This window comes from Cydia amplana, chromosome 12 (genome assembly GCF_948474715.1).
Source record: "Cydia amplana chromosome 12, ilCydAmpl1.1, whole genome shotgun sequence".
Classification (NCBI taxonomy): domain Eukaryota; kingdom Metazoa; phylum Arthropoda; class Insecta; order Lepidoptera; family Tortricidae; genus Cydia; species Cydia amplana.
Window position 1 is genome coordinate 16190275 of NC_086080.1, and position 24364 is coordinate 16214638.

Genomic DNA, 24364 nt, shown 5'->3' on the forward strand with positions numbered 1-24364 from the left:
TTTTTCACTGAATTTATTTCTAATATCCATAAAATAAATAACATTGTTGTGATACAAAAGCAGTGATGGAATGAACATGCCTGAATCACAGACTAGATGGCGATGGAATAAAAAAGTTAAACTGTCAAATAAAATTTGTCTATGCTTTGAGATTATTTATTTTTTAGTCTATGACTTTCATCAATGAAGTGAAGACGTTTGTTGTGAGATTAGTTTCCTATTTTTTCGCCTTCCGTCGTTTAATTAAATTCTGTGTGATGTAAATAATTAGATACTACAAAAAATATTTTTTACTTTCCAATAGGTAGAGCCTGAAATTTTGTTTTTACTAGGTACATAGATGTAGGCACAGTAGAATGTTTTTCGAACGCATACTGTTTCCTCTGTTCTGTTTCGGAATAGAAGGTAAATATTGAAATTATATTAGGAATTAACAGTAGGTTGTTACACTTGTTGTTGTTAATTTTCCTAGTGTTGTTCTGTGAAGTGTCTCGTGCGGCGAGCGAGGAGCTGGCGCTGCGCGAGGTGGCGGTGGACAAGGGGACGAACGTGACGATCCCGTGCGGAGGGCTGCTGACTCTGGCGCCGCAGAACGTGCAGTGGGTGCACAAAGGTAACCGCACGCACCATGAAGTCCTGGTGAGTACAACTTGTTATGTAAGATTCCAATTGGATGTTTTGGAACAGCTTATTTTTTTTTATAAAATAAGACCTTTGAACTTTATCAACGCCCAGTAGTTTTTAGACACTTCTATAGATGGTCAAGCAGATCTTGTCAGTAGAAAAAGGCGGCAAATTTGAAAAATGTAGGCGCGAATGGATATCATCCCATAGAAAATTTGAATTTCGCGCCTTTTTAGGGTTCCGTAGCCAAATGGCAAAAAACGGAACCCTTATGGATTCGTCATGTCTGTCTGTCTGTCTGTCTGTCCGTCTGTCCGTCCGTATGTCACAGCCACTTTTTTCCGAAACTATAAGAACTATACTGTTGAAACTTGGTAAGTAGATGTATTCTGTGAACCGCATTAAGATTTTCACACAAAAATAGAAAAAAAAAAACAATAAATTTTGGGGGTTCCCCATACTTACAACTAAATCAAACCCATACGTGTAGGGTATCTATGGATAGGTCTTCAAAAAAGATATTGAGGTTTCTAATATAATTTTTTTCTAAACTGAATAGTTTGCGCGAGAGACACTTCCAAAGTGGTAAAATGTGTGTCCCCCCCCCCCCCCCCCCCTGTAACTTCTAAAATAAGAGAATGATAAAACTAAAAAAAATATATGATGTACCATGCAAACTTCCACCGAAAATTGGTTTGAACGAGATCTAGTAAGTAGTTTTTTTTTTTAATAGGTACGTCAATAATTCCCTAAATACGGAACCCTTCATGGGCGAGTCTGACTCGCACTTGGCCGCTTTTTTTCACTGACAAGATTCGCTTGACCAGCTATACATATATAGACAAGATTTTTAAGGGTAAAGGTGCAAATAAAGTCAACAAATGTTTACCACCAACACATACTTACTATTGTTTTGTTTTGTATTGGACTTAAAAACATTTAAACAACTGCAGCAAAACCTGATTAACAAGTAAACATGGAGCACTAAAAGCGTAACCAGTTTCAAAATAATAAAAGCGACCAAGTGCGAGTCGGACTCGCCCATGAAGGGTTCCGTTTTTAGGGGATTTATGACGTATAAAAAAAAAATTACTTATTAGATCTCGTTCAAACCAATTTTCGGTGGAAGTTTGCATGGTAATGTACATCATATATTTTTTTTAGTTTTATCATTCTCTTATTTTAGAAGTTACAGGGGGGGGGGCACACACATTTTACCACTTTGGAAGTGTCTCTCGCGCAAACTATTCAGTTTAGAAAAAAATGATTTTAGAAACCTCAATATCATTTTTGAAGACCTATCCATAGATACCCCACACGTATGGGTTTGATGAAAAAAAAATTTTTGAGTTTCAGTTCTAAGTATGGGGAACCCCAATTTTTTTTTTCTATTTTTGTGTGAAAATCTTAATGCGGTTCACAGAATACATCTACTTACCAAGTTTCAACAGTATAGTTCTTATAGTTTCGGAGAAAAGTGGCTGTGACATACGGACGGACAGACAGACAGACAGATGGACATGACGAATCTATAAGGGTTCCGTTTTTTGCCATTTGGCTACGGAACCCTAAAAATCATATATAAATGTCAACATGTCATTCATATCCCATATTTACACTAAGTCCAAGTTGCAATATTGATTCAGTTTGCAAAAAGAACAATCGGCTGAACCATATTCACAAACGGTAAACTGTCCACATCTTTCATTTTTGTTAATCGACAATTTATAACCCTTTGCTGAAAGACATAAAGTCCACTTATGTTTACTTCAAAGTGTTGCTTGTAGTACAAAATATGATAAAACCTGAAATATTGAAATTGGTGGAAATATTTTTTTTGCAATAAGCTTTAAGTACTTATTGGTTAGTGTGATTTGGACTTTTGGACTAAAATTGTTACAATCAAAGGCCACCAAGTAGTAGTAGTAGTTATATCAAGTGCAAACATATTTGCTTATCAATTTCTATATAATTGTAAAGTTTTACTTTTTATACATTAATTTGTAATTCGAATTTTGTGGGTAGTTTAAGTAGACCTCTTTTAGTAGACCACAGACAAAAAACTTCAAACCAATCTGAATATTTTTACAATCCTTAAATACAATAATAATATGGGTAGTTAGAAGTTTCTCCTCATCTCAGTGCTTTCCCAGTTCCATTCCAAAGGGGCTTGAAGTAGATGAGGTCTGCTGTGATAACCTAATTTTGCCAAACGGGCAGGTAAATGGATATCGAATGAATTTTAACGAAATATCGTTGCTATATAAGTTTTAAGACTTCCAATAAACTTAATTAACGAGCGTACTCGAGCCTGCGACCTTCATGTCTTGCTAAGCTAACAATCAGAAATTGTTTCATTTAATTTGTTTACTAGTCCGTCCGTGCGACATCGCCCGCACTGTCCAAGCAATCATAATGTCACCCCAGTAATGGGCGACGTCCAAATGAAGACATCGGTCAATTCGCTTTACGACGCCGTAAGCTGCCCTCGATTGGGTAATTTCGACCGCGTGGGTGTTTGATTGGGGCTATTGTTTTAATGTCTTCGTCGTACTGCATCTACAGTTTAAAACTATGGGTGTTAGAAGACCTCCTGATTAAATCGAGAATGTTGCTATGGATCTGTACATTGCTGGGTCCAGAGGAAGAGAAAGACCGAAGATGAGATGAGCAGATACCATAGCAAAAGACATGGGGGCCTGCGACGTTTCAGTAGACGACACGTCCGATCGTGCGAGTGGATAGAAAGGACAAGATAAGCAGGACAGACCCCACAATCAGCTGGGAATAACAATGCTAAGGAGAGAGAAGGGGTTTTTGATGGGAGCTATTGTTTTTATGTCTTCGTTGTAATGTGTACTTATCCTAGTGACGATTCTAGCTAGTTAAATCGTTGACCTAATTATCTAAGATGCGCTGCGAAAACACGTCCATCTAAATCCTCTGCGTGTAAACAATGATCTATAAAACAACTATCTAGTTCTAGTTCGTTTGATCTTTTTTTAGTGGTAATGGAAACAATCGGACGGCGATAAACGGTACGGGCATTTAATTCATTTCCATCAATGAACATAAATTTCGTTCAGTGTCAATTGTTGCTGCGAGAATAAATATTGTGTTGCGAGTCGGAACATGATTGCATTAAAAATAAATAATTAAAGATATGGAAGGGAATCTTCGCAGCAATGCTGAATTTTTAATACTTTCCTGTATTTCATAAAGGAAGCGCCCTTTTATGGGTTTTATATGATAATTTCAAGTACAAGTTTATTTATAAACTATAGTGTTTCCTGAAATTATATATGCTGCAACACCTCGGTTGGTTAATGGTAGAGACGCAGAATTTTTAATGTTTCTCTTTACTTATTTCAATAAAGTTCCGTTAAACACTTTAAAGGTTCCGTCACACAGGCGCGTTTTCCGGGCGGGGCGCGCCGCTTTTACATATAAACCGCTCACGCCCCGCCGTATCGGAACCTTAATGCACGCAAGTAACACAAGTAGGGAAGTAGACAGTTGACTTGAGATCTATTGCAGCTAGAACGAACTCAGATGGTCTGTAGTTTTAGTGTACTTATCTATGGGAGCATTTATCCAATAACTTTGCCATAAAAATTGGATGAAATATACCTTATATACCTAATATTTCATACTATTTGGGACTATGGAGTGAAGTAATAAGCCCTTAATTTGTTGTTGCTACATCCGATTATTTCAGAAATTCTTAGTACCATTGTATACACATTAGTTATAATTTTATTTGCTCAGTCTATATTATAGCTATCCCAACTATTAAGGCATACTTTACCTAGATTTTTGTTACAATAACGTATTGTTTGTTTTGGCACGCTCATGCAATGGACTAATAGATCGGACTGTTTGGTCCAAGTTTATTGGCAATGGACCTAACATTTCAGTTAAACAGCAGACCGTTGTATGTACGCCAAATACATGTCTTATAACTACCTTTATTTATTACTAACTATGGTAACCAATAAAGTTAGAACACTCAAATGGAGGTGGACAGGACATATGATCAGGGGAAAAGAGAAATGGAGTAAGAGAATAATATGGTGGTTCCTGAAAGATAGAAAAAGAAAACAAGCACCACCAAAAATGAGATGGGAAGATGAAATTGTAAAATTCGCAGGGAGACATTGGACCAGACTAGCGAGAGACAGGGAAAAGTGGAAAGGGATGGAAGAGGCCTTTGCCAAACGGCATACAGACCAAACCGATGTTGTCTGAAATAGTTTTAATTAGTAATTTGATAAATTGTGTTCAATAATAGTTAAACTCTTAAATTGTAAAATACTTGTCTGAATAAAAGGCTTATATTATTATTATTATTATAACTATGGTATCTGCCTGCGACTTTATTCACATGGAAAGTTAAACTGTCTAAGAAACTTTCAATTTTCCACATGTCTATATCATAAAATGTTCCATGAGGCACTTTCCACATCCTTTCATTCTTGTTAGAATTCCCAGAAATCGAAAACGTTTCCGGACATTATACGACATTGGTTAGATGTTAGATTGAGGAGTACAGCCTACAGTTTAATTTTTGGCTCCTGTTACAGTCCCCACCCGATATAAACAAGCAGCGAGCGTATATGATATAGAACTCGATTTCTGGTTTGCCAAATTTTCAAACAGTCGAGGATTTTTCAACAGCTAAAAGCTAAATCAGCTTCGCCATGTCTACGGCCTATCTTTAACCACTGGTAGGAAGACACCTTTGCGCTCAGGCCCCGTAAACAACATGCCAATCGCTAACGCTACGTAGCGAACGAATCGCAACTGTCACTGTCACACTAATATGGAAGATTGATAGAGAAACACAAAGCGATTCGATAGCGAAGCGCAAGCGATCATCACCTTGACTAGGCCGCCAAATCCGTAAACAAATAAAATAAATCATACGTAATTCGCACTCCAATCCCCAACCAAACTTATAACAGGGCAATTGTCGCATCAATTTTGATTGTACCGAATTGTATAGCCGTTTTTCGACTTTATTCCCTTGGTATAAGACTTGTAAATGGTTAATTAGCTTAGTCGCCGAAGACAGGAGAACGACTCTGTCGTGGCCTTGCTGAATCTGGTAGAAACTAGTATTCATCTTGGATAATCAGCCCGGTGAGACGTAGGCTACTGGTCATACTGTGGTACTAGACATTGGACATGCACTTTTGACAAGCTTTTGCATTTAACTTGCAATGTTCATACATTTCTTCTTCTTCCTCCTGCCCTTATCCCACGTTATGTGGAGTCGGCACAACATGTTTTTCTCTTCCATTCTCCTCTGTCTTGCGTCACCTCAGCACTCACTCCTTTTTTTCTCATATCCTCTTTCACACAATTTATCCATCGTTTTTTGGGTCTTCCATCCGCTGTTCATACATTTCATATGTACTTATGTTATGTTATGTATGTAGTATATATACGAATAATTAGGAACAACAGAAGTATTTATACCTAATACGTCCTTACGAAAGCCGCAAACCGCGGATCATTAATATGTATTACGATTCACGCCGACTCAGACCGCCTGCCTAATTTATATTAATGAGCAAAAATAAACTGAGTACTTATGCATTATTATAAACTTGTGTTTAACTTCGCGGCTACGTAAAATAACAATCAGTCATCGATAGAGAATTCTTAGATACTTTTTCTGCTCGTTGAGTTGAATGGTTGAATTAAGACTTCGTAAACCAAACTATAATCGCATACTTTTTACTTTAACAGGCTCAACTATAATGACTTCATTAGGAAACACTTTTGTGTACTATAATTAATTTGACCAGTTGTGTCTGGCGACTCTGGCGGCAATAACGCTTTCGGACCCAGTTAAAATAACATTAAGCGAGAAAAGCGTTCGTTCGCTTAGTTCGTTCCAACTCAACCAATTTCTAAAGGATGCGATTGGGTATTTGTCAGACACGTAATAATTTAGTACCTAATCCACCAGCGCTTTCATTCGTTCCGTCGTTCGTGTACTTAGTGGTGCACTAATCGGTTTCCACGATCGAAGAGATTTAGGATCCATTCAAGTGAGATCAAATCATTAATAATAAACCTTCTATTAACATACCAGGAATAGACACGTAACTATTAAAACACCGTTATCAAGTTCTTTTTGTAAAAGAACAGGCCGCTTTCCGGCTTCGTCGAACAAAAAAAATAGTCTACAAACTTGGGGCAGTCAATAAGAAAGACTCAGATAACATGTTTGTCGACCTCGACTTCGCCTCGGCCGACAATTACGTGTATTCTGATTCTGAGACATTTCTTACTTTACTGTATGGGTATGTGATATTCTATATTTTCCTACTAGTTAAGCGGGCTCCCTGGTAGTTGCATTAAAAATACTACCTACCTGATTTGTTATATTATAATAAAGAAAAACAGAATGTTGTTTGCATCGTTTTTTTTATATTTTTTAATAGGTATATTATCATACCGCAATCCCAATACTAACAGCACTTAATTTTGCTTTGCAAGAAACTCCATCAGTGTTACATTTTATGCAAACACCTGAATCAGGTCAAACGCCTGTCATTAAGTTTTGTGAGGGGTAATCACGCCTAATACCTATTACCGGTGTTGGCGCTTATGCTCCTTTTATTATTATTTGATACTCTTTTACCCATTTTAATATTGAGTGGGGTGTAAGCGCCGGCGAGAGTATGGTCGTTTTTTGGTTATTGCGTTGAATAAAAGCCAATTGTTCGGTAAAGCCAGAGCTTTTGTGGATAAAAGCAGGTTTTTTTCAATTTGTCATTCTTGGGTCAAATTTGGCGTCGAAAGCAGTAGGAAAATAACAGTATTATATCGAGGAAAAGCTGGGGTGATTTCTTTAAAACAGTTTTTTATATTTTATGTTTTTTTATGTCTTTTCCTGAAATAAACATTTTGATTGATTGATTGATATAGGTAGTAGGTTCTACATACCTACATGTACATTTACGTGAGGTGTTCTTAACACACTGAATAAAATGCTTTTTATTACAACTTGTGGTGTAAGAAAGCCTAAGTTCAGATGCTAGGTATTATCGTCCAACAAGCATTTATTTTTGTAGGTGTGTAGCCAAAATTATATGGGTATAAAATTACGCTAGCGAGAACATCTTTAAGAAACTTCGTTTTATCTGCCTTAATAGACAAGTCGAAGTATCACGGCAACATAGTCCCCTAAATGCAACAACTGTAACTGGAACTTGTCTGTTTGTTTTCGCTCAGGAGCGACTCGATCTAGATAAACAATAACTCCAAAAGCAGACGGACGTATTTACACACTTTATACTACTAATGAGCGGCGTTTTGCTCCTGTGGCGAGATTGAACGACGAACGAGTGCAATTTGCAGATAGGACAATGAACTGATTAGAGTTGATGTAAAAGCGGTCAGTCCTGAAAATAACTGACCGTGTAAACTGGTTTGACACATTGCAACTTATGTTACGCTTACAGATGTGTAGGAAATTTCAAAAAACTTGGAAAAGTTATCTGAAATTTCAAAAATCATAGGAAATTAAGGAAAATTTCATTTTGGAAACTGATAATTTCGATTTCCATACTTTTGTACGATCGCATGACGATTTTCCGAAATTTTGAAGTGTGGAGATTACGCAATATTGGAAACTACCCGAAGGCACATGTAGCTCACGCAAAAACTCGCTCTAACTGTGCTCAATTCATAAGCTTTGATAAATAGTTGCTGATGATTTTTTGCACTAGGTTACACATAATCACTAAATAGTATTAAGTATAAGTCGCTTCCCGCTGTCTGTCTGTCTGTATGTATGCTTAGATCTTTAAAACTATGCAACGGATTTTGATGCGGTTTTTTTAATAGATATATAGAATGATTCAAGAGGAAGGTTTATGTATAAGTTGCTAACCCGTGCGAAGCCGGGGCGGGTCGTCAATATAATTTACTTTTGCTATGTACAAAAAATCTAGTAAGGTCGACTTTTGACAACAACTGAAAATCTAAAAATCAAACAAAAACTTAATTCTTCATAGTGTGCGACAATATCCACATTGAATAGAATAGAATAGAATAGAAATAATTTTATTCGTGAGCACAAACACAAAATAGAAACAGATGTAACAGATATAACAGAGATATAACAAGAGATGACAAGAGATATAACAGAGAATAAAAGGATAAAGTGCCACGAAATGTTCTCATCTCAGCATGTTGCTGGCGACTTCCAGCGCTGATCTTCCGATGAGACCATCCGGTGAAACAATCACGACAGGTAACATGAATACAAAACAAAATTAATATATAACATACAAAAGACAAAGACAGCAAAAAGATAAAAATACATTGCTGACTCGCCTAAAGCTGCACCGTTTAAAAATGTGTAAAAATGCGAAGTCAGCCGTAAAAGGAGGATTGCGACCGACTTATCTCGACTATTCATCTGCGGGAGCTTTCATTCTGGGACGTACGCTTTTGAAATGGAGGAACGTGCCTCTTTCAAGAAGATTCTGTCTGGGTAATGTGAGTTTATCTGTTTTAAGTCTGATTTAAACTTTCACGACAGTTGCACAAACTGATTGCGTTGGTTTCACCTAGGCGTTTCGTATGCGATATTAAGTTTTTGGTCGCAGGATGTCAAAATTCTCTGAAGTCTGGAATAATATAGTTTTAATATTATCCTGTCTCAAAACTTTCAAATAACAAAACTAAGACGCAACAGAAAAAAAGAGTTTTTAGAATGTAAAAACTCTTCTATTTATATTGCTTTAGTTAGCCCATGTCAGAGAGCCAATCTAGCTCCGTCCGCTGTAATCCCAAAAGGGCAGCTTGTTCGTATTTGTATTGGTTGCCCTTTACTTCAGCCGATATATAGGTGGATTTTAAAATCAAGTGATAATGTACATCCTATTTCACGAATTTGTAAATAGTGGAAAAAAAAACTCTTGTGTCCTTATTTTGCTATTAGATAAAGCAGACTCAAAATATATGTTAGGTACAAATTAATTGACTAACAGTTATCTTCATAAGATTGCCTGACTTATTAAAAATGTATGTTTCAAAGTCAGACAACTTCTCTTTTTATCGTAGTGTGCTGGTAAAATTAGAAACATAAATTGCTCTTCCTGAAGTTCCATTCAGCCGCTACGTTGTCATTGTTTATCGGCGGTTTGATTGTCACGCTTTTGATTTATGATCGCAAGCGCGAGTGGGCGTCGAGTTCTTGATCAAACAAGACTAACTTTGCTTGAAAGCTTTCTCTGCTTATTCTTTTGATCGCCAAAGACGTGCGTACGTGCATCGCGCACGACCGGCGTGGACGTCTGTCAAAGGGTTAGTTTATGGACGGATGGCTATTCCAAAGTTTTACGCTGCTGCAGTTTAATTAGCTGTGCGAGGGGCACCGTTACTTTAGGGGCCGCGATGGGAGGTTTCAGTGCTTAGGTATACGGCAAGTGCACGACATACGACATCGATAAACACATCGATCTTCGTTCGTGTCGAGGTTCCCTTAAATTAAATAGTGGATGCCCAGAAAGCAGCGTTGCTGACAGTGACAGTGACGAGTGAGTCCGAGCTGGTGTACGCACACGCGGGATATCCCAACAGGTGCGCCATGGTTTGCGGTGCTCTGTCGTAAGCACATTGAGGAGAGTGGCAACGAAACGCTTACTATCCGACCATGTTCGGTTTACAACAAAGGCTTGCAATAGGTATGTCGTGACGTTTCATCATGTTCCTCGCGTTGTCCCGGCATTTTGTCACGGCTCATGGGAACCTGGGGTCCGCTTGGCAACTAATCCCAGGAATTGGCGTGGACACCAGTTTTTACGAAAGCGACTGCCATCTGACCTTCCAACCCAGAGGGGAAACTGGGCCTATTGGGATTAGTGCGGTTTCCTCACGATTTTTTCTGTCACTTAAAAGCGACCGGTAATTATCAAATGATATTTCGTACATAAGTTCCGAAAAACTCATTGGTACGAGCCGGGGTTTGAACCCGCGACCTCCGGATTGCAAGTACAAGCGACGTATTGTGACGTATAAGCGACCATAACTCTGCAAGCGACTGTAAATATTGGAACGAGTATATTATCAGCGGTATGTTACAATGCGGTCTATTAGAGCGGGCCGGGCTTTCAGCGGCCATTGTTCCCGATTAGTCCCGTGACGCGTTTGTATGCAATCAGATTCAGCATGCATAGCTGAGTGTTTTGTTCGGATGGAAACAAATGAGAATAACAAACAGATTACAATATGAATTACTTTGACATATTAACTTTACGCTCACCGGCACGATTCGGATATTCAACCCTAAATTTAAAATATCTAGGTCGTTTTTGGGCTGGCAAATTAGAGCGCTGAGAGTTGGAGAAAGATTTTGAGCTGAAAAAATGGGTCATGTAGGTTCTAGACAGTTTTTAGGGTTCCGTAGCCAAATGGCAAAAAACGGAACCCTTATAGATTCGTCATGTCTGTCTGTCTGTCTGTCTGTCCGTCTGTCCGTCTGTCTGTCCGTCCGTATGTCACAGCCACTTTTCTCCGAAACTATAAGAACTATACTGTTGAAACGTTGAAACTTGGTAAGTAGATGTATTCTGTAAACCGCATTAAGATTTTCACACAAAAATAGAAAAAAAACAATAAATTTTTGGGGTTCCCCATACTTCGAACTGAAACTTAAAATTTTTTTTTTCACCAAACCCATACGTGTGGGGTATCTATGGATAGGTCTTCAAAAATGATATTGAGGTTTCTAATATCATTTTTTTCTAAACTGAATAGTTTGCGCGAGAGACACAAAGTGGTAAAATGTGTGTCCCCCCCCCCCCTGTAACTTCTAAAATAAGAGAATGATAAAACTAAAAAAAATATATGATGTACATTACCATGTAAACTTCCACCGAAAATTGGTTTGAACGAGATCTAGTAAGTAGTTTTTTTTTATACGTCATAAATCGCCTAAATACGGAACCCTTCATGGGCGAATCCGACTCGCACTTGGCCGCTTTTTCTGTATCCAAAAGTTAAGAACATTTGTGACAGAAAGTTACAGCCGAAAACTACATCAGAACCGGTTTTAGGTGATACAATAAGACACTAGACTCAGTTATCCCTCACTTTCTTGAGCACTAATAACCCTGGCGGTACACCGAGAAATTCAGTAAAATGCTGCAAATGATGTTAAAGGTATGAAAATCGGTACGATTGATCTTTAGAACATTTGAAACAATTTGACCCGAAGCGCCAACAAATAAAAAAAAGTGGCCAAGTGCGAGTCGGACTCGCCCATGAAGGGTTCCGTATTTAGGGGATTTATGACGTATTAAAGAAAAACTACTTACTAGATCTCGTTCAAACCAATTTTCGCTGGAAGTTTGCATGGTAATGTACATCATATATTTTTTTTAGTTTTATCATTCTCTTATTTTAGAAGTTACAGGGGGGGGGACACATTTTACCACTTTGGAAGTATCTCTCGCGCAAACTATTCAGTTTAGAAAAAAATGATATTAGAAACCTCAATATCATTTTTGAAGACCTATCCATAGATACCCCACACGTATGACTTTGATGAAAAAAAAATTTTTGAGTTTCAGTTCTAAGTATGGGGAACCCCCAAAATTTATTGTTTATTTTTTATTTTTGTGTGAAAATATTAATGCGGTTCACAGAATACATCTTTTTACCAAGTTTCAACAGTATAGTTCTTATAGTTTCGGAAAAAAGTGGCTGTGACATACGGACGGACAGACGGACAGACAGACAGACAGACATGACGAATCCATAAGGGTTTCGTTTTTTGCCATTTGGCTACGGAACCCTAAAAAACGAGAGGAGTTATGACGTCATCTTCTTTTTGTATGGAATTTTAAAAAAATTGTTTAGAAACCTATCGTGTGTGGTATTAAACGAAAGGGCTTTCTGAGCCGATTCCAAAATATATCACATCACTACATTTAATTTTTTTTTTTAATTATAATAAAAATAATTTTCAAAACATACCAAGTTAGGGTTTCTCCAGATACAATACCGTTAAATATTTTTTTGTAAAATATATCTCAAATTATACCTAATATCCTCATATCTTAACCCTAATAAAGCAATTTTGAAAATATTTACATTTATTTTTTCAATTTAGTATTTCTTTTTTAATTTTTCAATTTTACAAAGTGTGATCTATGAATCTCTCAATTAAATATTTAAAAAGAAAGCATAAAATTAATATATAACGGTTTTTTCAGAATGTCGCTTATATATCGGAATCTATAAGTCGTAGTAAAAAAGTAAAAAGATATTAGGTATAATTTGAGGTATATTTTACAAAAAAATATTGAACGGTATTGTATCTGGAGAAGCCCAAACTTGGTGTGTTTTGAAAATTATTTTTATTATAATTTAAAAAAAATGACTAAAATGTAGTCATGTGATATATTTTTGGAATCAGCTCAGAAAGACCTTTCGTTTTATACCACATACGATAGGTTTATAAACAATATTTTTTAATTTTATACAAAAAAAAGAAGACGTCATAACTCCTCTCGTTTTTTTATTTGTTGGTGCTTCGGGTCAAATTGTTTCAAATGTCCTAAAGATCAATCGTACCGATTTTCAGACCTTTAACACCATTTGCAGCGTTTTTTGGCGAACCGCTATCGCTATAAGGAAAACTTGTTTTACTTTATCATTTATTGTATCAGCCCATCGTTCCGTATTAATTTTATCAATTAAACAAACGTAATCACACAAGAGACTGGCAAATGCCTAAACTGCCGTTACAAAGCAGCCGCTAATGAGTGTTAATCCCGGGTTCCGTGGAGGCCGGGAAGTGTTTTCCTCACAACGAGATTACGACGCCCTTTCCAGCCTCTTGTTATTCTGATTGAAAACTCCACTCACTGGGGCTGAGGCCTATTCGCAAAACATGACGTACTTGACTGCGAGTTCATTTTACATTAGACCCTTGAATTTCTCTTTTTTGTATCCTAAAGAGAAGCACAGATTGGGATAGGCATGACTGCTCTTTCCCTTGGTATATTTATCAGAATTTTTATTTTTCTTAAGTTACAGAAGATTATGAAGTACAAAGCTTTATTAGTGAAAATATATTTCACTAAACTATACTCGTTATTAATGTCAAATAAATCGTCTGCCACAATCTAAAACTCCAATCCTTAAACCCGACTTGAAATATGACTGTTCAACGCAAAATGAAACTTACCGTCGCGGCGACATTACTAACTTTCATACAAACAAAGTACTGTGTGATATAAAGGACAATTGCTTTAAGTTTCATTTTCCCTTGCACATAATATGCACGGTCACCAATGAGTCACGAACATGCGAAGGGTGCATAGAATTTCCCGATCGGGGGAGCGAACGTCCCAGACTTTGCCTGACTCATATTCCCTTAGTATGTTTTCTTCCATCTACAAGTTAGAAGCGACAGCGACCCGCTTAATATCAAGAAGTTCGCATTTCTACCTCTGTACTCCTAGTGTAAATTTCAATCGATAGCGTGACGTGACGTACGCTTTTGCGTTAAGTGTCATTTTGTATGGGATGTTGAGTTTCCAAAACGTCCCGCTTGACGAGCTGTTCAAAATGCCATACAAAATGAGACAACTCAAACGCGTACGTCAGTCACGCTATCGAATAAAATTTACACTAGGGGTTCTGTTCTGTATAAGTGTATAAAAATATGTTTTGTGTACAATCCCCTAGCCCTGACTTTTACTAACCCTACACATTGGTTTTAAAAAAATGGCTTGGCGGACTTACGACTATTATTGTATAGTGTTATGTGACCACAAGATTCGTAACAACTATACGTAATCGTCACACTTGTTTAGCTTGAGGTGACACCGGTACAACGCAGTTTTGATTGGTCTAATCCAGTCAAGTTGCGTGACTTTCGTTAAACAAAACTGTAGTGTCAAAACGGGGCACAGTATATTGAACTTGGAATGAACTGGATATCATTTTATTAGTTAACTACATGACTGTACTCTTGCAGTCATTGGTTTGGCATTGGTTTATACTTTATAGTTACTTATTGGGTTTAAACAAGTGGCTCTGTGAGCTGTAGAAATCGCGACCCCTATGACTCCGCCATTTTGAAACATTTCAAAAATCTCAATCACCTAAAAATCTATATCATTATCGAACATTCTCGCAAAATTTCACAAGACTCCGATGAGCAATGCGACCAATGCGACCTGTCGAAGAGAACAGCCGCATTTTTGTCGCAGCTGAAACCTAAGACTAAAGACGAAGGGTTACGATATTGTATCGCTACCTTCTGTGACTTACGCGGAATCGTAAACTTTTATTTACATTTGTCGTCTTGTTTAACTGCGGGCTGTAAATTGTTTACGACGTCGCGCCCAGACTTTTAGTTTCATTAGAACTTTTTAAAGACTATTAAACTATTGATTAGATTAGTTTTAAGAGCGCTGAAATTGACCAAATAGTTTCACAAATATTACTTCATATTTCAATTGTCTTAGTACCTATACTTGCCTTTGAACTTTTATATTAAAATCATCTACGAAAAATACGTACTTACAGTCGGGTATTTTATTAAAACAAACCGAATGACAAAAAAAGCGGCCAAGTGCGAGTCGGACTCGCCCATGAAGGGTTCCGTATTTAGGCGATTTATGACGTATTAAAAAAAAACTACTTACTAGATCTCGTTCAAACCAATTTTCGGTGGAAGTTTACATGGTAATGTACATCATATATTTTTTTTAGTTTTATCATTCTCTTATTTTAGAAGTTACGGGGGGGGGGACACACATTTTACCACTTTGGAAGGGTCTCTCGCGCAAACTATTCAGTTTAGAAAAAAATGATATTAGAAACCTCAATATCATTTTTGAAGACCTATCCATAGATACCCCACACGTATGGGTTTGATGAAAAAAAAAATTTGAGTTTCAGTTCGAAGTATGGGGAACCCCAAAAATTTATTGTTTTTTTTCAATTTTTGTGTGAAAATCTTAATGCGGTTCACAGAATACATCTACTTACCAAGTTTCAACAGTATAGTTCTTATAGTTTCGGAGAAAAGTGGCTGTGACATACGGACGGACAGACAGACGGACAGACAGACAGACATGACGAATCTATAAGGGTTCCGTTTTTTGCCATTTGGCTACGGAACCCTAAAAAGGAAGATAGAAATGACAAAATTACGTCTGTAATTCTCTGCCATGCATCTCCAGAGTTTTCATTCCGTCTCATTTCCTTCAAGAGCTTAAGCCGCTCCGCCATTCCCGTTTTTCCTTCATATTTCGCGAATATAAATCAGGAAAATTCTTTGTTTGCACATCAGCTGAATTTCAGTCAGCTCGTCGGTGATGTATACGGCGCAGTTTCCAGGCTATATGTCACATGTGAGGCCTACTTCTCGGCTGTTTAGGCGCAAGACTTATGTCATTTACGGCTCTCAGATTTTGAAGAACATAGCAGGAGCGGGTTCGCATCGAACTGGTATAAATATGGGCTCTGGATTGGCTCATTTTGGAAATCGATCGTTTCTAAGAGGCGGAGGCGTCTTTCGTCATAGAGATCAAATAAAACGTAAGCTGTTTTCAGCTACCGACCCAACTATTGTCCAGTACTACAGGTCCACAAGATCAACAACGTAATTATTTACCTATCAATACCAATCTTCTTTTTGGTGACATGACCAATTGGTAAGAAACAAAGTATCAACACATAACATTTGTATTCTTCACTGATTAGATCCATCATCTCCAATGAATAAGGCATCTATCATAAAAGTATCAAAATCCGTCGCTGTACACAACAAGTTCGACTAAGTTTTCGCCGTAAAGAGCCGTTTTATATTGATCGTTGCCCAAGGCTCTGGGGTGCCATTCTAACTGCACCGTATAAAGAATAGTCGATGGCTCAGGAGGACTAGACTGGCATAAGGGAGATTTCAACTCACAGCCCGTGTGAATACAACGAAGGGCAAGGTCGCTATTTCCAATCCAATATCCACCTGAAAGCTCCCGTTCCCGAGATCCCCGAAATATATATACGTATAAATAAATATACGTATAAGTAATATACAAGAATTACTCGTTTAATTAAAAGGGTATAAAGATACAGTCAGCAGCGGAAGTACCTAATAGCGAGCGAAATTATTCAAAAGTTCAAAAGTATCTTTGATAATTATCAATTACCTACTCGCTTAATATGGACACCTCGCCCACTTATCATTTTTAAATGCTGACTGTGCAAATACAATAACTGATAAATTATATAGTCCAGGAAAATGTAAATAAGTATTTTTGCGTATTTCATGTGTAAACTGAAACACGTGCATACCTTGAATCAAAATACCTCCTCACGTAGCTGGATTAAAGTTATGGGTATCATCTTACGGGATCAGGATGTGTGGGTGGATTTATGACGGGAAGACGCTGGAAGAGATTAATGTTACATACGGTGTCATCATTTCATGTGTCGGAGAACGATTTAACACGGAGTTTGTGCTGGCTTCGGAGATTGGTGTGAGATATCTTAACACTTTATTGCGACGTTAAATAATATACATACATATTTTCTAGTTGCCTATAAACCTTTGATATGGCTCACATGCGGCGCACGCATAGCACGATTTGCATTGACATAAAACAAATTTACTTGCTACGGGCTACAGCCCTACGGCGTAGCACTTCGTAGCAACGCAGCTCCGTAAAAAGTAACTTTCACTCACAATTTCACCGATTTGCCAACTTGTATTTGACATGTGAACAAACAATGATATCGTATACATAAGTTTTATGTTTGTCAATAACTTCGGGACCACAAACCGGACATACAACAATGAAATCGCAATAATGTTTCACACTTTTAACCTAAATCAATCATGTTTATGAAAAGTTTAGGTACCTCTATTATATAATCTGTGCCTGTAGCATCGCATTTTATAAAGGTGGATCATTATAATTCTTTTCATATTTATTATAATCATTAAGAGTGTATCCTGACAAATATGAAATACAATTTTTTATAAATAATGTTACTTATTTCCCCGGAATAAGGCGCCCGATTGTATCTTTATTTATGAATTCGGCTTTCTATTTGCGTACTGTGAATAATCGTCTCGACTCCCGATATTGCCTAAGCGTTCCTTTAAGGTTCCAGTTTATGCAAATGCTGGAAATATTGGAGCCGTCACTAGAATTTGAATGCACGCTCGTATCTAAACAAAATATGTTTCACAGTACATATGGTGCTACTTTCCCGACCTAGTGCGGGAAATAGCACTTTCCGTGCGCATGTCGAAAGTTTAAAGTGCCATATGTACTGTAAAACGTTGTACGATACACGTGCGAATAGGTAATTCGCAACTTGTGTCGATGTAAAAAACTCCCTTCGGTCGTGTTTTAATTTATCGCCACACGTTTCGAATTTCCTCTTTTCCGCACTTGTATCGTAAATAACTATTGTATTGTATTTCAAATTGTACTTGGAAACATTTCTTGACCGCATAGCTACAGTACGGCTACCACCAGTTTGACACTGACATATTCGCAAGGATCTAAATGAATAGATGACACAGAAAGACATGGAAGAATTAAATGTGGATGGATACTTATTATAAGACTGGTACCTATATTTCACTCAGGACGTGTGCAGCATAATAATAAAGCGATCGTCTAGCCAAACCAATTTGTCGACTGTCCCCTCGTGTTTACTCTATAAACAGTGTTGTGTATCACATATGAGCCAGGGGTCGGACAAAAAGTGCGGATGACGTGAAACCACTTATAGGATGATTTCAAATAGTATTTTTGATTTTCATAAACAATTATCACTTATCATTTATCAACCTCTTTATTAAACGATATCACCACTTGAAATGAGTAAGTACGTTTTTGACTGACACATTGTCAATCAGATGAACAATAAATTGACTTCGTTATTGTTTAGCTATTGTATCTTCACGATTATATTTAGCTAAAATTTATATTTACTAATGTATAAGAAAACGCTCTAAAATGTCATCTTTACTCGAATATTGTGGCAAGTTTCGTGAAATTTATTTTATTCACTACATCACCCTACCACCTGTATTATTAATTCCATGGATTTATTTACGATTATTTTGTTACTTCATTAATACTACTTTGTTACTACATGTCACACGGAAGTTTAAATACAAACTCAAACATCATCCTGTGTGTAAGATTACGTCATTTTTACGTCATCCGCACTTTTTGTCCGACCCCTGCATATGACACCTAAGCTCATAGGGGACAAAAAAATTAAATCTTAGTAATTTTACATGTAAAATGTAATGTTATTCGTACAAGAAGATTTTCTTACTTAAACCTCATAATATTATTCCAGCCTCGGGCCTAGCAGGCCCGTGGAAATCCGTACCTCATTTGAAGCACGTACCGCCACGGTATGACGTAGACGTAGGCGTATCATGCACGTATCGGTTTTGTGCTATTAATACACGTTGTCATATTCGCCACGCCGCGCCGTGCGGCCCATTGTTACTCGTGATATAGATATTTATAGCCATAATGTACGAGTAGCATGTTGACGGGGGTAAGGTCACTCAAATACCACTTAAATACTTTTCTTTTCTGTACGACTACCATCATCAGTTTGTCACTGACATAAACGCCGTCGAGAACGTAGTTTGCACTAATATGCGAGTACGAGCAAGATGTATAGAAAGTAAATTACGTTCCCGATAGCGTAAATGTCAGTTTCGACACTGTCAGTGACTCATGGTACGGGCTCTGTATGGCTATATCATGGTTGCAATATCGATATTATTTCAGGTATACTCACGAGTCTCACGACGTTGTTGGGTATCATTTAAAAAATTTGTGATTGTAACAAAAATCTGAAACATGGACGCGCGTGTGATAGGTACCTAAAAAGAGGCTTAAGTTCAGCTTTATACCTGTAACTGCTTATTATAAGCTGCTAGTTGTGTTTAATTTTATTTTCCTGTATATCAAAATATTTCACGCCGAGATATACCCCATTATCAACGTGACAGCGTGATAATGGAAGTGTCTGTCTCTTTTAATCGCATGGGTGTTATAAAAGAAGTGACATTTGTTTTATTACGTGGATAACAGTGTCAATCATACGTCCGCTGGTTACCATATTTTACTTTTAACTAGGAATTCAAAGTTTTCATTTACACAAAAAAATATTTACCACTAACTACCACTAATCCGACTTGCTCAAAACTCGAATCCTCGACCCCAACATTACATTATCCATTCCAGTATAATTTCAATAGCTAACCACAAAACATATGTACTTTCCCATTTCCCATTCATTCCCAAGGTACTAAAAAGTAATCATTCTGCCATTTGTCAAGCTCTTATCTTCGAACGTGATTTCGTCATAAGGGCGCCTGTCACCGGAGCGTCCCCTGGGGATACATTTACGTCTGTAAGGGCCCTTGGCCACTTGGAAAAGGGCAAGGTATATCCGAACTCTTTCGAGCGTTTTCCGGGTCCCAAATTATTATTTTTAACTTGGTTCCTTTGGGGAAAGGGAGGAAGGGCCCAAGGAAGATGCAATGTTTATTTGATATAATAACAATTTAGGATATATTATTGTAATATCCAGACGTTTTTAGGGTTCCGTATCCGTATCTGTTTTAGGATCACTCGTGCGTCTGTCTGTCCGTCTGTAACAGCAACAGCCTATTTTCTCGATAAGTTTTTATTAAATACCTATTTGCTATTTTCGAAATTGTCCGGCTCTAGAAGTTACCCCAATGCAGCTTAGGTTTTTTGTCGGTACACTTTTCTTATTTATCGGTCCCAAGTTGAACCGGGCGAGAAGCAAAAACGAAATTCATAGATGGCGAAAAAGTGGCTATATATATAACCTTATATTTAGCCCAGGGCAAGGAAATGCCACCGCGGGGCAATAAAAAGAAGATAATGTTTAATAAATTTCTTGCGTAAAGCTCTTTTGGGTTCGGAATCATGATTGAGTGTAAGTACTTTACTAAATTATATTTAATATAAGTACAAATACATATTCCTGTCGTGATTGTTTCACCGGATGGTCTCACCGGAAGATCAGCGCTGGAAGTCGCCAGCAACATGCTGACGTGAGACCATTTCGTGGCACTTTATCCTTTCCTTTGATGTTTCTCTGTTATGTATAATTTTCTATTTTGTGTTTGTGCTCATGAATAAATAATTTCTATTTCTATATTAAAATATCAAAAACGTCTCTACGGCCAGAGGGACAAATAATTTTGACATCTCCGAGTTCCTCTCCCTTTTTGCTTGGAAATGTATACTTACATTTCTTAGACCGAAATGCCCGGATGTTATTTTGGAAAGTTTATTGATAACAACAAATTCTTTCTGTTTCGTCGCAAGTTCGCAACACCTTACCTAAATAAGTTAGCAATATTTGCCCTTTATTGTTCGCTCATAAATCCTAACTTAATCTAGGAAGAGAAAGATTTATAAGTATGTTACTCCCACGTAATCATAGCACGATCATCCGATAAAGCCGGTCGGTGGAAATCGTACATTAGACTTAAGTTGTTCTCTTCTCATAAAAATGTTTACTAAAATACTCGCACCATGATATTTTCTTTAGCATGTATTCAAGCCAATGCATTTACCGCGCATGTTATTAAGATAATAAGGATCTTGATAAGTTCTAGTGCATGTGCATCGTGGTCGTGACCTCCGTTAATATAAAAGTTGCGTGCGTGGATGATCGTGATCGCGAAGGGACTTAATCATTTTGTTTGTTCCGTTGAAAAATGCCGGTCTGGAACTAGTACTTATTTATTTTCTAATAGATACAGAGATAGGGAGATAATTATTGGACATAGACTCAATAAATAATCGAAATAGTCCTTTAATGTGTTTGTTTTTAGACCGAAATTGAGAAAAGTACCAGATTACTAGCATATTTTTTATTCCTACTTATCTGAACAGTATTTTAATCTGTGTTAAATTCTGTTTAATACCCTTCTAAGGAGCAAGCAGTTCCAAAAAATATCGGCATCGATAAAAAAAAACTGTCGATAAAAGAGTGATGGCCGCTACCGTCACAATCCGACACCCTCTCGCCTGAGGTTTCCACATTTGAAAAGGGCACAATAGCTGCGCGTTTCCTTGTTCGTCACGCGACAAATATAATCCTTCTCTTTCAGTTTAACATAATGCGAGACGTGGTGATTGGGCAGAACTATTGCCATATTATACACATGCCATTTGCCATTTATTAATTTATTACAACACGCGATTAAAACGGGACGGACACTAATTATGTATCACACGTAGACAAACCCGACCATGATATCAGTACTGGACTTTCAATTCTCTATGGGTTTTCTGAGAGCAATCCGAATCATTAAATTCAGCGTTGATACTAATTCCTTTTATAGAAATAATTATTCTTCTTTATTAGTTACTTCTAACTGTATCGATATTGTGAAGTTTTAATTATTCTCTGTGATAGATACAAATCTTTGCATAGACACTCCGGACTCGATCTAGATGGAGTCGATAAGGAATATCCAAATTCCAAATGGATATCTCGAATCTGCTCGTGGATTCAGATCATTAAATTAAATCTTCGGCCTCGCTTAAATCGGGAATCGGAAGATGGCACCAAAATTTTAATAGATTGACAGATCACTCACTTTTTGCGGCAGCTATTTATGGCATTATTTATAAACGCCTTCATTCTACAACATTGGACATTTGGAGTTAAGAGGACAAACGTAGTCCTCATTTTCCCTGGATATTGAGCTTTTTAAAATTTGTATGAAACCTGTTTTTCGCTCCTAACTCTTTTGTAAATTAAAAATCGATAAAAATCGAACGGTCGGGCATAAATTTGTGTAAAAATATTTTCAATAATGTTAATATGGCAAATATCTATAATTTCCACGTTACTGCAAGCATTGCCAAAGCATCTTGCATACTGTTACCTACTACAGAAAAAACTTCTTCTAGTTGAGTTAACTCCCTATATAGTATAGTGTTTAGTCAATAGTCGCGTATTTGCTCATGTTTTGTTTCTTTTGTTGCAGACGGACGGAAGCTTGGTGCTGCTGAACGTGGTCGTGGAGTACGCGGGCGTGTACGAGTGCGGCGTCGAGAATGACACCACCTTCCTTGATAGGATTAATGTCACAGTCAAAAGTGAGTACCTCTGCCGAGCGTTATACTTACCAGGTTTTCCAGGTTCTGCTTTTCTACTTGCTGTTTGTTCTTCACTAACGGGACCCGTTCTCTTTTATTATCCGTAGCTCATTTTCCCCAAAACCGTTTCTTCCTTTCTTTCTTCCTTTTGCCAAAATACATATACATCTGATATACTGTCGGTACACAAAAGCGGATGTGTCAGGCAGAAAAGAAAAATGATTACGTTACGAGTAAGCAATGACCGTTCGAGTCTAAACTAAAGTGATATAAAGTCACATCAGAAATAATGATCTTCAATTTGCAGTAATAAATAATGACTAACAGTTCTTAGTCTGAAATCTCTTCCCCAGGGTCTAAAGTTCCAAGAAGACCCATCAATGATTCCCACGAAGCAATTTAGTTTACGAACAAACTATAAAGTTAGGTCACAAATTTGTTATCTGTCGCCCTGTTGCTGCTTTTAGTGTTCTCATCTATAAATGTATCTTATTTACGAGCTTAATATGCGAATAGTTTGACGACTTAGCGTTCGAGTTGCGGAAAACTATTCTCCTAGTCATAGTTCATAATTATCTATAGTTTGTCACAGGACTGTCTCATTTCAAACATAGACAGAGAGAATCATACTATCTTTGTCTTACACTACTACTAGCACCCAAAAGAAAGGGATGAATATAGGTTTTTTATTTACTAACAATTTGGTTTGACCAACTACATGTAGTTGTAGTTAATACATTGATACTCGTATATCGTCAGCTTAAGTCGCAAGCCGTTTGTAACTTTAGGTATTATTGAAATAAGTAGCTAATTTCTTTAATGGAATTACGATATGTCGGTACGTATTCGCTCTTTGTCCATAACGTTCAGACAAAGAACGTTATAATAGTTCCTTCCCTTTAGAAAGCTAACGGGACACTATAACTAAGCTTCCGCTGTCCTGTCCTTATTACATCTCTCTATTGTTAGGCTTAGGGTTGCCAGATGGTCGGGATTTGGCGGGATTCTCCCGATTTTTAGAATGTGTTCCCGATTCCCGACCAAGTGCAAACTGTCCCGAAAAACAGGTTCACGTTATAAAACAATGATTTCAAGTTCCGAACTGTCGTCGAGCGAGCGCGCGGGGCGTGCGTGGCGAGAGATTGTGCGGTGAGGGAGCGATGGTTTTTTTTCCCTACTTAAGTCCCAAAATCCCGAAAAATTTATATTTTTTCCCGATAATAGCGCCTTTCGATCTGGCAACCCTAACTTGGGCTGTAGGTATTTTCCTCATGAACCGTAAGATGGCAGAAAGGCAGTTGAAAAGTTCGAAAGTTCCCAGACTATGTAGGTATTTGTATTTCCTTTGTAGATTTAACAACAAATAAAGATTCACGATTTACTTTTTAGATTCAAAAATAAGCTAAAATTGTTAAAAAAACTTTGTGCCTAACTTGAATGAGCATTCGATTGAAATGCTAGTAGCTATTTCCACAACCCAATGTGACAAAGCAGCTCAATTGGGTATGCGGGCTGCGGCCATGGGTATTACTTTCCGGGTCGGCAATTCCAAACGG

General features: G+C 37.4%; 1 protein-coding gene across 1 annotated transcript in view; it reads left to right on the forward strand.

The window, feature by feature from the left end:
- Positions 1–170: 170 nt before the first annotated feature.
- LOC134652761 (cell adhesion molecule DSCAML1) overlaps positions 171–24364 on the forward strand; it is a 44334-nt gene continuing 20140 nt past the window's right edge. The window contains exons 1-3 of the mRNA XM_063507923.1: positions 171–196; positions 441–639; positions 22697–22808. Coding sequence (XP_063363993.1) covers positions 171–196; positions 441–639; positions 22697–22808 — 337 coding nt within the window. The remainder of the gene's footprint in view (positions 197–440; positions 640–22696; positions 22809–24364) is intronic.